The 14,081-nt window shown below is 42.3% G+C and overlaps 1 protein-coding gene across 5 annotated transcripts in view; it reads left to right on the top strand.

Annotated features, from left to right (window-relative positions):
* The first annotated feature begins 4,655 nt into the window (after positions 1–4,655).
* The window catches only part of GRIK2 (glutamate ionotropic receptor kainate type subunit 2), a 645,523-nt gene continuing 636,097 nt past the window's right edge, over positions 4,656–14,081 (top strand). For all 5 annotated transcript variants that reach the window (XM_061207627.1, XM_061207628.1, XM_061207630.1 and 2 more), the window contains exon 1: positions 4,656–4,839. In XM_061207627.1, the coding sequence (XP_061063610.1) occupies positions 4,725–4,839 (115 nt within the window). In that variant the 5' untranslated portion in view covers positions 4,656–4,724. The remainder of the gene's footprint in view (positions 4,840–14,081) is intronic.

Here is a 14,081-nt window from a genome sequence, read left to right as displayed (position 1 = left end):
AAGTATTATGTCATCAGAAATTACCTTATGGATTAATGATTATTTTAACTTCACGAGATGATTGATTCATTTGAATCTTAGTTTGTAGTTTAGTTGCTGGAAGATAGGCACTGAAATTTCAATCTTGATTTGTCTAAGTTCATTACCTTGTAACTTTTAATAGAAACCATTCCTGTAATCACCAAGGCAGCTTCCAATGGCCCTAGGAACTTATTAATTAAACAAACAAAACGAAACACACTGAGGAAGGTGTTAGAGAAATAAGTGATGCTAGAAGTCTTACCTGTTTGTTTTCTTCTATTCAAACCCGTTTAAGATTGCACAGCTCTGAAATTTAAAAAAAATAAAAATAAAAAAGATTCCAGGTCATGTAAATCTATTCTAACTCAATTTCTTAATTAAGATACACTTGTTTTCGCATCTAAGAATTAATTAAAACTCTAAATGTCATTAATCATCAATGCAGCAGAATGTTGGTGGAACAGCTGAAATGTGTTCAGAATCACAAGGGATTGCATAGCATAGCATTCATAGTTAGGAAGGGTGAAGTGCAAATACGCAACAGTGTGGTTTTAACTGATATGAGCTCTGACATTATTCTCTGGCACCTCTAATGCCATGGATGAACAGGCTGTTTATTTTAGCTTAGCTGCAATACAACAGGCCACATGTGTGGAAGAATAGGTCAGGTGTTACTATAAGATGAGGTTTCTCAAATGTCACACAACAGCAGGACTTCAGTGACAAGTCAAGTGGAATTCTTAAAAAGAATTCCATGTGAAAAACTTAAATATAGATATAACATGGAAGAACCTTTGAAATTCAAGTTGTCCTGGGATATGTATTTGCTGTTTCTTGCAAAAGGTATAGGCATTGTCTATTGAAACATTGTGCTGTAAGGATTATTACACATTTGTACATGCCCCAGCAGGTGGCAGCTAACTAGAATAAGATTCATTTTCACTGGGAGGATAGAAAACTAAAATTGCTTCTCAAGTAATGGTGCCCAAGAATAAGAGGTCATTAGTGTCAGTAAATATAAAAATAGAGTGCAAGATGAAGCTAATGGCTTTTTGCTGTTGTTGTTGGAACAAGCTCTGCATGAACATGAAATGCATTTTGTTCTTTGCTAATTTATCATAGGCTTGATATCTCTTCATGTCAGCCTTCTATGTGGTTTTGTTGGTTTTTTTTTTTTTTGAGGCTTACTTACAGACACAGCTCCTGTGTGTGCATGCATATGTGTGTGCATTTGCAATTTGTCATCTCTGCTTTGACCTTGGAACCTACAGAGCTTTGGCTTCTAGAAATAAAGGTTGCCATATGGTTAAAATGAGAAAAAAAGCAAATGAAACCATGGAATAAGGTGTGTAAATCTCATTATTGCTAAATATATACGATTGTCTGACATCAAACAGTGGGTTTGTTTGTTTTTTCCTTTGAGAAAGGAGCAAATGACAAATTTAAAAATGAGTTAAATCTGGTCAGTGAATACTATATAATGACTCTATCAATCCTTCATATTGCCCCAGAACTATGATGTATGGTACCAGTATTGTGGAGAAACTTGTAATAGCTTCACAATTGCCTTACTATAAGGCATCATCTACACCACCAAATCATTTTGTTCTAGTATTGGGGAGGTAGTTTTAGGGTTTTTGTTGTTGTTTTTGCCCTGGGAGTGAGTGAAGTTTAATGAGAAAGAATGAGAATTAATCTGATAACCCTTGTAACAGATGGAAATCTGGAAGTGGAGAATTCTAAAGCAATAACTAATTGTACATTTTAGAAATGTCTTTAGCCAGTGAACATTGACAGCATTATTCAGTATTCTGAATTTTGGTGGTCTTTCAGGCAATTTTCTGTACTGAGAAACAAGAAGTTTAGTGCTCATAAGGGAACTCACAGTTAATGTAAATGGCTTTTGTAGTAGTATGCCCTGGAAAGGGATGGCTATTAGCACATCCTGGGTATGCTAAGCAATCCCAGTTAAGTCACACTGAAATATACATACAACACAGTTGACAAAATAGTCCTTCTGACAATGTGAACAATGCAATAATTCAAACTCCCAGAGTCTGTACAGCAGAAATATGCACATTGTCACTTCAAATGGCACATTACCCATTCAATGTACTACTTTCAAGGTACTGCTCCAGAATAAATTGACGTCTGGAGCGCTGTCCGCGGTACTGAAGAAAGGTCGTCTCCTGTCTTGCAGAAGTTCAGTTGGACAGGTGGAGTTGCTGTCTGTGGTGTTGAAGCCTTTCGGATTAGCTGATGGATGTAAATGAGCCTAATTTAGCATATGTGCGAAATTGGTTCTTTGGGGACCAATTAATAGTAAGAAAAATTTGTGGTAGACTTTTTACTGCTTAATTTACTGTGTAAGAACTTCATGAAATTAGAAGCTTGATCTTTCACTTTTCAACTAGACACCCAATAAATAATCCCACAAAAACTAAATAGTTTAGAATGCTAGTTTTAAGTAGAAAAGCTACAACTGTAATGTCAGATGCCATTATGTTAACAGAATACATGAACAAGGAGTTATGGTACATTTTGTTTTCTCAAGTTCCATTAAATGCCAACCAGACTTCAAAACTGCAGTATTTTGATTAGTCACAACAGAGCATGCTATTTTCTGGTAGTAGATATCAATTATATTGACGGATGAAAAAATAAGAATATTTATTGTTGCCCTGGCAGTCATTATTATCTCTGCAAGGATCAAAAAGAAAAGGAACAAATAGAATGGAATAAATGAGACAGCAAATACAAGACAGGACATGTTGCGCTGTACATGCTTTACAAGAGGTATTTTAAACATGGACTGAAGGAGTCGCTAGATACCCTTGGTTTTAGCACAAGGTGTTCCTTTTAAAGTGCTCAAATAGTCAAATTATTTGATAGAATTGCCTGCTACATTGCAGAACTAGCCATTCATGATACTTATTTTTGACACTGCAGTTATGCCTCCATCTTAAAAAAAAAAATCAATGCCCACTTAACGCCTTTGAAAAATGTAGGTTTATTTTCAAATCAGCATTTTATAATATCTTAAGAAAAAATAGATTTTAAATAGATTTAAAAATTTTTGCTATCTGGAAGAAATAATACTCATATCGCTCCTTACTTAAAATTTAGATATTCTTTAAATAGGATATGATCTTATAATTTTTTCATACGGGTTAACCTATGCCCTGCTAGTTGGTTATGGAAAAGATTAATTTTAAGATACAGGTCCAGCAATTTGCGTTTTGTGCTTCCTGATCACTTAAAAATATTAATATATAGTAATATATTTATCACTATCCATCTTAGTTTCACTTACTAATGTAAAATATTAGGATTGGATATTTTAACCTATATGCATGGAGGACAGCATATTACCTGTTTCAATAATAAAATATATTTTTATGTTAAAAGAAAATATATTTCTGTACTTTTTTTCTTGAATAAATTGCTACTTGTGAAAGCCAAGACAGTCACTGTCTGGGGACTCTGAATATTCTGATCAGAAGACTAGAAAATAATAAGGTATTTTTAGACAAAACTGTGCCACTCAATGTTGCTCAAGCTATGATTCCATATTTTACCTCTTCAAGAAACAGATATTCAGAAAACCAAAGTGAGAAGAAATTTGGGCATAAATTATTGAAGCCTTTGGCGTTTGCTGCACCCATTCAAATATCATTGTCTTTTACTATAGGCACAATTACTTTAGATAAGGTAAAAATGGGTGGGAAATATGATTCCCTCCTTTTAATTCAACATTTTACCCCCTAAAAGGCCACTTGCAGAAATCTGTTTTTATTGCTGGGTAGTAATCAAGGAATATCCCACTTAAGTTTTTAAAGACTATCTTCATCTCTCCAATTGCACTTCAATCTATATTAATTCCTGGGCAGAATTTTAAAAGTATAAAAAAACCCTCTTTCAGCCTAAAAACAGTTTACATTTGCAGTAAATTCCTCCGTGTTAGACCACTTCCTTTTTTACAACTCCTAGGCAAAGTGACTTTGTCTTAGCTTGTCATTTATTAAAATTCATCAGTTGATGTAGGAAGTCCGCTTGCATACATCAGTCACTACCTTAGTAAAGACTCTTACTGGAAATAAAAGCACTTTTTTTCCACGCAAATAAATCCGACTTGTTCCTTGCAGCTCAAGGTGGGCGACCAGATCGGTTGCATAATAGATGTTGGGAAGCTCACTGGCAGGAAGCCTTAAGAGGCAAGCAGCTATCTCAGTTTTTCTCACTTAATCTTGGCTTCACGTCAGAAGCTGTGCAGCAGTGCAGTAGAATAGGGCCTGGCAAAACCTTTGAGAGCAAAGCGCCTTTTGTGCTGGGACTGTGGCTCGCTACCGACGCCTCGGCGGTTTCCAAGGCTGGGCTTCCTATTGATTTTCCTCCTCCTTTGCTTCCCCAGGCTCGCGCGGCCGGACATTGTGGGTGTGCGTGCTGGATTTCTCCCGGATGCTTCCCGACTAACATGGATGTCCCACCATCCCTTGCAGTGGAAGGTTGCTCCTTGGCGCAGTGAGGGAAGAACATGCAGCGATTGCTAATGGGTTTGGGAAGCGGAGACTCCTTCCTCTCTCTGTGACCATGCCGTGATCGTGTCTGCGGCCACCACTCGACGCATCCTCATTCCTACCCGAACCGGGAGCCTAACGCTAGATCGGGGAAGTGGGTGCCGCGCGTGTGGACACAGAAACACCATGAAGATTATTTCCCCGATTCTAAGTAATCCAGTCTTCAGGCGCACCATTAAACTCCTGCTCTGCTTACTGTGGATTGGATATTCTCAAGGAACCACGCATGTATTAAGATTTGGTAAGATTCCCCATCCCTCTCCATCGCCTGGTATCCGGCTCAGAGGCAGCCGGATGTAAACAGGCGTGTTCGCTCCTCTAGGCGGGTGGGCTCGGTGCATTTGGACCTGTTCACTGCTCCGTCGCTTCCCAGGGTTTGAAAGGACCCACTGTGCTTTTCATTTCTTTTCTCCCCACCCCACCCCTTTACTGAAAAAAAAAAAAAAAAAAATCAGCCGCGGGAGGATGAAGTGAGTGTCAGTGTGTGGTCGTGGTGGCTGCGTTACGTCCCCATGGTAGCCAGTCTCAGAGACGGTAATGACGCTGGGGGTACGGCCACCGCCGCCGCTCCCTCCTGTCGCCCCGGGAGCCTCCCGGCTCGGCCCGCTGCTCCTTCCCCAAGAACGTGCGCGCTGGGGCTACACGCCTCTCAGATGGCCCCGCTGATGAGTTAATATCTGGTAACTCTTCGGCAAGTTGGCGTCTGTCCGCTTCCGCCTGGGACCTGGGCAGGTCCGCAAGTGAAAGGCGCTAACCGTTTTGATTTGTCATCAGAGAGCCTTTTCGGTTCATTCTACCGGTTTTTCAATCCCTGGTGCCCTTATGGGTACGCGGAGCTTTTAAAGATATTGTTGTAAGGTTGAAGGGTCTGCTTAACAAGGGGAGGCTGCTGTTGGAGAGAAATAGCGTCGTGAGGGAGAGTTTTTGTTTGTTTTAAACTTGTGAGCCCTCCTCTCACAGGTTTCTTACTGCGCGTCCTGGACTAATAATACATGATGACCAGTGGTGACTGGGGCGGAGGGAGTCTGTGTATGGGAGTCTAAGTCTGCATCTTTATTTCACTTGTAGCATGATAAAAAAGGCGAGGTGGCAGTTCTATATGAGCGGAACCCATTGCTTTCCTAAGGAATCAGGTTTCCTTGGGGCTCGAAGGAAAATCTAAACGTGAGACTCCGGTAGAAACGCTGGTCAGATTTGCTTGGAGGAAATGAAGCGTGGGCAACGCTCAGCCGCTTTCGATGGCCAATGGAGTTTCAGTAGGAGATCTAGTCAGGGAAAGTTCCCTTAAGTAGATAAGAGCCAGAGAGGAGAAAGCCAGCAGGGTAAACGCTCCCACTGTGGGCGCCTCCTTTGACAGTTCGAGTGGATTTAGACCAAAGAGTGCAGGAAACCGTGTAATCCTGAGTATATGTCTTTGAGATAAAAGCAGATACATTAAGTCACTCAGTCAAATTTAAATCGAAGAGTGATTGCCTGTACTTCCTATTATGTCAGCAGTATCTTCTCTCTTGCCTTTTTCCCATATGCTTTTTCTATAATGATAAAATTCATCATCTATCTCAGGCTTTGTGGAACCAGGGTAGGAATGCTTTCACATACTGAAAAAGGGAACCCTACCTTCCCTCCCCCACCAACACATAGACACACCTGGAGTCCAGAAGACTGGTAATGACAAGAAAAGACAATGAGTTATAACTGGATTCCTGCTGTAGTAGTTTTCCTGCTTTCTTCATGCCTTTAGATGGTACTTAAGCACGTTGCTCTTAGCAACAAGCGTCCACAGGAATGCTTGTTTCTTTGGATGAGATTAAACAGGTCCCTGTATCGCTGGAAATGTGTGTGTGTGTTCAGCTGTTCTGCTTCAAGCATGGTAAGTGCTACAGTTTGGTAGTTTTGCCCAATATTTTGAGTAGTACAACCTATTATTTGAAATACTGAGGTGTCTTCTGAAGTGTGTTTGTGAATGAGTGTGTCTTAATGTGTTTGAGGACTGGGTGGGGAAAAAGAAGAAGTCTGGGAGCCGGAAGACTGCCACCAATACTCTAAAGATTTAATTATTGCTGCTCTGGTCTTGCAGCATAATATGTGCTGAATCATTAGATTGTTACATTCGCTGATCATTTCATACCTTCATATTAAAAATCTTGGCGACTGTAGCAGAGTATGTAGCAGCTTTCCAAAAGAGCTGACACACACACAAAAATACATTTTCCTAGACCAGTGCTTACTAAGAATGTCTGTAAGAAATAGGGGAGTAGGCAGACACCTTCCCACCTGTGCCTTGCTACCTTAAACCAACAGCCCAGTTTCTAGATAACTTGTTATTTTCTCCATTAACTTCAAACATCTTCCACGTGGAGATCCATTTTCTCTGATTTCTGACCTGAGCTGTGGTGAAGGACTGTATACATGATCATCTTTGGAACATTTACCTGTTGGGGATGTTTTGATGCAATGGCAGGAGTTTTATTTTCTTCTGGGAAGAACATGTTTTGAGTGGGGTGGAGATGGGTTGCGCGCGTATGAGCCACTCTTGAGAAAGGTTATTGTCAACTTCAGCTGAAAAGGCGAACCAGAGCCTCATCCCTGGCCCAGTGCCTTGGACGGGAAGGGGTTGAAATCGCTGGTGCAGCAGCTGCCCCTGGGGTGCGGGCGAGACCCGCCGCCTCTACTGAGGAGGTGGCATCCAGCCCCTTCCCCACCGACCCCGGTGTGGCTGGCCTCTGCCAGCCGCCGGGCGCCTCTGCGGCGGCGCTATGGCAACCGCGGGGCCCCGCGCGGCGGCCGCCCCATCCCCAAGCCCTCTTCCCGTAGGTGGTGGCAAACCACCTTCACGGGCTCTCTGCTGGCCTTCCCCCCGCTCCCGCTAGGGCTGTGACTTGACTCTGCGTCCTCCTACCAACGAGTGTGGATCGGGGAGCAGCCTAGGGTGCTGACACTTGCCGAGTCCCTCGCCACCCCCGCCCATTTTCCGAGTGCTCAATCTTTCTCTCCCTTTCTCCACTCTCTCTCTCTTTCACACACACACACACACACACACACACACACACACACACACACATACACGCGCGCGGACAAATGCACTCTAGCGAAGCAAGTCCAACACTCTGGCACAATGACTCCTCTCTGGCCCCCAGGAAAACTTCCTGCAGTCGCATCCGCGAGCGCCTGTGTCCTGGCGCCCCCTCCCACCCTGCCTGGCCTCGGGGCTGCCCACTAGGGCCTGCTACTCCGAAGCCTCTCTGTAAACACCTCCTAGAGAAAGTCTTCCCGAGCGCCGACCCCAGGGAGCTTTCCCGAAGCTTGCAGGCAGCCTGGGGAGATGGGGGAGCGACCTGAGGGTCAGCCAAGGGTCAGCTCCTCGCCCGCGGGCGGGCGGCGCCGCGCCGTGGGTGGGTCGTGGCAGTTTCCCCGCCTTTGATCTTGGCTTGGCCCAGCTTGGCTTCTCCAGGGCGACCACCCAGCGGGCGCGTTGTCAGGGGACACGGTGGATCTTGGACATTTAGAGGGTCAGTTTCCCCGCTCCAGGTCAGGTCAGAAGTCCTGGGGCCGGCGTTTTCAGGCGCGGAGCCTGCGACGCCCCCCGCGGGGCCTCTCGCGTGCGCTCCCGCCCGGCAGCCCGCGGTGCCGCGCAATGTAAATGAGGCACCTTTGTTTCCCCGCAGCTGCGGCCCGGCCCTGCTAGCGGCTGGACGGGCGAAGGCGCGAGCCGCAATTCCAAGGTCTCCCAGCACCACAGTGGCTCCGAGGTACTTGAACGTTTCTTTTGTTACTTTAGCCACCCTTCTCTTCTCGCTCGACCTCTGCTCCTGGGAAAGCGTGGGAAGGGGTAGAAGCCAGCTCCGGGCGGGGCTCCACGCCGGGTTAGCAGTCCGTCTCGGAGTTTGGGGGTTGGGCGGCTTTGGCATCTTCTTCAAGGAATCTCTTCCCAAGCCACCGCTTGTTTACGATCTTCGAGGTCGGGTTTTCCAAATTCCTTATCTGGAATGGCAGTTAGAAATGCCAAGAGCGAAGACAGGAACCCAAACTTTCTCCCAAACTCGTGGGCAGCTTCTGCAAGACAGTCCTTTCAGAGGAGCTGAGATTGTGGTAGGCCACTCATTCCCTTCAGATGTTTCGACCTAGCTTTTCTCTTCGGCGTTCCAGTAGGACGGCTTTTTTAAAAGGCTTCCCAGGCGAGGTCTACCCCCAGACGCGCTCGGACCTCCTTGGCACTGTGCGCTGGCTCCATGGCACAGCGCTTAGCCACCTCCCTGCGCACAAGCCAAAGGTGAAGGCAGCCAGCTCAGGGACAGCCCAGATTATAAAACCCACAGAGTGAGAGGGGACGCAAAGTGTGCCTATGGAAATCCCCCTATTTGTTGGCTATCCCATGTGCTCCCAGATAGAATCATTAGTAGCAGATGTGCTACAGTATCGAGGAGTGTGAATGAATTGGCTGGGCTTAGAAGCCGCCACTCTCTACAAGATCTTTGGAAGAGATTTTTCTTCCTTTAGGAGGTGAGGTGGGCGGGAGGGGGGGAGTGGCGTTACAGCTGGAAGCTGGAAAACTGGCTCTTGGGAGGTGGGGATGGGGGAGTAATAGCGGCTACTGTCTGAAACAGATAAAGCCCGAACACCTGCTCAGCAGAGCTCTGGAAAGCAGGGGAGGGAAATCTTTCCAAGAATCGCCAACACAACGGCCACGCTAAAAAAAAAAAAAAAAAAAAAAAAAGAAAAGAAAAGTAAAGAAAAAGAATCTGATCTGTTTTTTCACGCAAGTTCTCACTTATTCTTAAAGCTTCAAAGAATAACTCTGATGTGATCCATCAACAGAGGCACACTCGTTTCAGAAAATGACTTAAAAATGATCTTTTCGTCCTCTAGAAATAGCACCTCTTCTCCACCAAGACACGTGGGACTCAACATGTTTTCTGGCTTTGTGAGGTTGTCTTTAAGAAGTGAACAAGGGTTTATATGTCAGTAGACATTTCTTCAGATAGACACCTTTTGCTTTTTAGCTTAATTCAAGTGATCACTGCAGTGTGTTCAGTCCTGAATTCTCAAATGACACTGTTTCAACATTTACTCAGCACAGGAAAGTTAATGTGAATTGCTCCCACACAAAGGAGGAGCATAACATAGACCAAACACAGGATGTATCATTGGTTATCAGAGCCTTTTCAAGTCTATTCACCATTAAATAAAGGGTTGCCTATGGTAATGATGACATTATCTTTGATTTTCTTTTAATTATCAAAATTTCTGATAAATGTCTTGCTCTTTTGTGGTAGAAATTCAAGTGAGAGGGATTTATTTTCTCTTTCTGTTCTTAGGATTTTACTGTGTTATTGTAGCTCCAATTCCATTGATTCCCTGGAAATTGTTGATGTCTATTTTTACACATCAGAGTAGAAAGTCTTTCAACTGTAATAGCCTTAAGGCTTTAATCTACTGCATCCATAATACCTGGGGTTTGCAGGAGATCCTAAAATTTTCCTCTGTAGGATGGTCTAAAGTATTGAAATGGAATTGTTGATTGTTTTGCATTTGGGTGGTGAAGCTTTATCTTCTGTGGACTTTCAATTGTAATCCAGTTATCAAGGTACTAGAAGTGCTTCAAATGAATCTTAAACCCTAAATCTTAGCATGAAAGGTAAGGTCAAAAGCCCCTGAAAGAGAAGGAAGTAGGTGCACATCATCATTATTGATTGGTCTAGATTAAACACTGAAGAGGAAGATTTCAATCTGATAACGTCATAGGGCTTCCTGTTTTTCTTTGCTGCTTCTGCTGACAATTTTGTAAGGTAATTAAATTGGCTGATTGAAGTCACGGTGGTCATGCGGCGATAAAGAGCATTTGGATTTAATGGAATTTAAAACAACAGGGCACTGAACACAACTCTTACCGAACAAGAATTTTAATGGCCCATTCTGGGTGCTGACTAAATAGAACGCCCTTAACAGGTTTAATCGAAAGGGCAAGGCAGATTAGCACTATATAGTCTTTATGGTTGAAGATTGGGGAATTAAAATTATCCCTTTAAAAGACTCATTAATGCATTATCAAGATTTAATGTAGGTTAAATAAGCTTTCTTTAGACCTTCACCATATACTGTGAACCTAGGTTGAGGACCAAGTTTCAAAAAGGAAATATTTTTAAGAGCTCACTTCATAAATGGAATTATATATGTTTCTTATTTCAAAAACAGAAGACATGTAAAATTCTTTGAGAGGATCCAGGGTATTGAGGGTAAGTGTTGATGACGAATCGTTTCTTTTCAGTAAATGAAAAGAACAAATTTGACTTTTCTTTAAAAGTTTTGTTTTTGGCAATTTTTTCTTATAAGCAATGCTTATCTGTACTAGAGAAACCGCAAAAATAATTTCAAAAAATGTTCTTCTACAGTTTCAATAGAGTCATAGGTATCTGACTTAGGTTTTATGTTGTCTTTTTAATCGCACCCTTATTTTTCCTTAATGAAACTTATCCATTCAGGTTACCATACTTTAGTGCATTCAGGTTCCTTCTGCCTCTGGAAAAAGGGCAATTCTTTGCGTCACATTGAGAACACATTTAGTGTTCTCATTTTCACATGGCGAAAGTCAAGCTTCAGTCTCTTATGAGATGGTTCCTTCCAATTGCTTCTTGCCTTGTGAAATTGTCCTCTCGAAGTTTTCTGTTCCTTTGATTATTCTAAAAAAAACCCAAACCCAAGTTTTTATGTAAAAATCTCCCCAATTTTGATTGTACATCATTTAAAAAATTGTTTAAAAAAATTCCAAGTTGACCAAATCGAAAGCACTCAGCTGTTTAGGAGGTAGCCTCAAAGTCACCGGTTTTCACCCTCCTGCCCACCCCACGGCCCCACTCCTCATTGATCCCTGAACAAGTAGGCTTATTTGTCTCTTGCCTAACACCATTAGGGCCAAACATTTTATACTGTTGTATTTTCAAAGTGACAATTAGCTTATCGGATAAAACTAATATGGTAAAACTGAATAGGAGGTTAGAGAAGACCCTTAAGATCTTTCTGCAGAATTTTTTATTTTCCATTTTATTTTTATATTTCAGCTTTGAGGCTCTTTTTCGTTTACCACAGCATTCAAATATAGCATTTTCCTATTGATTGACTTGAATCCTTCATTTCCTTAATTAAAAACTAAACATTCTTTTAATAGAGACAGGTCACTGGACAGCAGAGCTATGTGTAAAGATCTGAAAGGGTCTGGGGACGTTGTGGTTTTCAGATGTTTTTCCCACGGATACATGTAATTCTATCAGTCTTTCTTTTTGGTTTAGCATTTGCCCTCTTCCGGGGCCTTGTTTTAAGACAAGTATATTCTGAAAGGGAGAGCACATAGTCCCTAGACTGTAAAGTTAGGATAAGTTTATTAGATCAATCGATTCTGTCTGTGATAGAGATGCTCAGATACAAAAGAGAATTCCAGGTACTAAGGGAGTGCTGAGTGATTAGCACTGATGTGAAGGGGAGGCTGAAAAAAGAGGGAAGCCAAATGCTGTTTGATACACAGTCTTTTCTAGCTCTACTGCCAGACATTTCAATGCGTTGTAAATTGATCTTTTTGCTTTTATTAGTCCAAGTCTTTGAGCATATGTGATGATTTGAAATCAGATGTCAATGATATTCTTACATTGACATATCTCCTCCCAATCAAAAGGATCTTTAAATGCTTTTCACACCCTTTTAAATCAACAAGGTACTTTTCCATCATTGAAGGAAAAGCAAGTGTTTGAAAGGTGTTGCCTCTAATTCCCACTTCTGTCTCCAGCTCTGCCTCACTCTGAGTCCTTGACCTATCACAGTGGGAATATTGCTCAGCTAAAATGATCAAATACGCAATGCAAATATCAAAGAAATGTTCTGCTTCGGTATCATCATAGGCATTTGGTTTATTTTATGTTGTCTTTTTAATCCTGCTCATCTTTTTACCAACGAAAGCCTCCGTATTGTTTATTATACCTTTTAGTGCATTCAGGCCCCTCCTTGCCCAGAAGAAATGAAATGAAAACTCTTTCAAGATGAAGGAAAACTATCGAATCATGTAATATGTGAGCCAAAGGGGCCTTTAGAGATCAAGTCTAGTATCCTAGGTTTAGATATGTGTTGCCAAGAGCAGTTAAATCTCTTTTTCTGGTCACAGCTAGTTAGTGTCAGATTTTAGACCAAAACGTGAATATCCTGACTGCTGGTCGAGTGATGTTTTTCAGTGAATTATGCAATTTTTCCAGGGTAGCCTCTGATTCTCTGTGCTTTGCATCAATTTTAGGAAGAGTCACTGGTTCTGGTAGCTTCCCCTAGACATTTGCCTCCTTTGTTTCTTCCACCTTTTCTTTCATAGAACATTATTCCATAGGTTATCCCTTTTCTTTGTCTCCTTTGTCTGTAGCTCCTTCCATCTCCCTCTCCCATGCCTGCCAGCGTATTCTTCTCCCTGTGTCCAAAACTTTGACCACATCCATTTATTCAGCAAATAGTAATTGAATACATATTGTGTGCCAGGCAAATACAGTTCTAAGACCCAGACTCTGACCTCAAGGAGTTTGTAATCCAATTAAAGAGAAAAGACGTATACATATTAAAGTACAAATTGAGTGGTGCAGAAAATATATACAATGTTGTTTAAAGGAGATTATTGTGGGTTTGCATTTTTATAGGCGAGATTAGACTCCAGCTAGGACCTGTAAAAAAATAAAATAAAATGTGTGATAGGGAAGAAGACAGGGAAATATATCATTGGCAGAAGACTCAGAACCAGAAAAGGAATTTAGGCAGAAGTTAAGAAGGTGAGCTTTGGGATAGGGAATGGACCGGCCCTATCAGAGGATAGTTAAGGCCTTGCTTTTTCAGAGCTTTAATATTTAGGTTATAGGGTTTCTTCTCCTGTTTGTCACCCCCTAGAAAACAGTTGAAAGTGAAAGGATGGGCTTGACTTGGGCTGCAACAAGCAGTCAAGTGGTTTCTCAGTCTGCTGCTTACATTTTATGAAGAATAAGTGGATCTCTTTTCTCTGTGTTATTGAAATGGAAGCAAAGGACCCACCCTTGTCCTTGGTCATTGAAACCTTTAAGAAGTTCTTGGTCTGGAATCACGGATACTTCTTTTTTTCAGATTTTTAAAAACACTTTTTTGTTTTAGAGAAGTTTTAGATTCACAGCAAAATTTGAGCAGAAGGTATAGAGACTTCCCATAGACCCCTGCACCTAAACAGACAGCAGCCTTCCCGACTATCAAGTGGTATATTTGTTACAATTGGTAAACCTACATTGACACATCAGTATCACTCAAAGTCCATAGTTTACACTGGGATCCACTCTGGGTGTACATTCCATGGGTTTTGCAAATGGATGATGGCATGTATGTACCATACGGAGTATCATACAGAGTTTCACTGTCCTAAAAATCCTTTGTGCTCTACTTCCCCCTCCTTATCTCCCCGCCCCCCCGCCACCCCACAACCACAGATCCTTCCACTCTCTC

The sequence above is a fragment of the Eubalaena glacialis genome, chromosome 12, assembly GCF_028564815.1.
Source record: "Eubalaena glacialis isolate mEubGla1 chromosome 12, mEubGla1.1.hap2.+ XY, whole genome shotgun sequence".
NCBI classification, from domain to species: domain Eukaryota; kingdom Metazoa; phylum Chordata; class Mammalia; order Artiodactyla; family Balaenidae; genus Eubalaena; species Eubalaena glacialis.
This window is presented reverse-complemented; position numbering and strand designations above follow the sequence as displayed.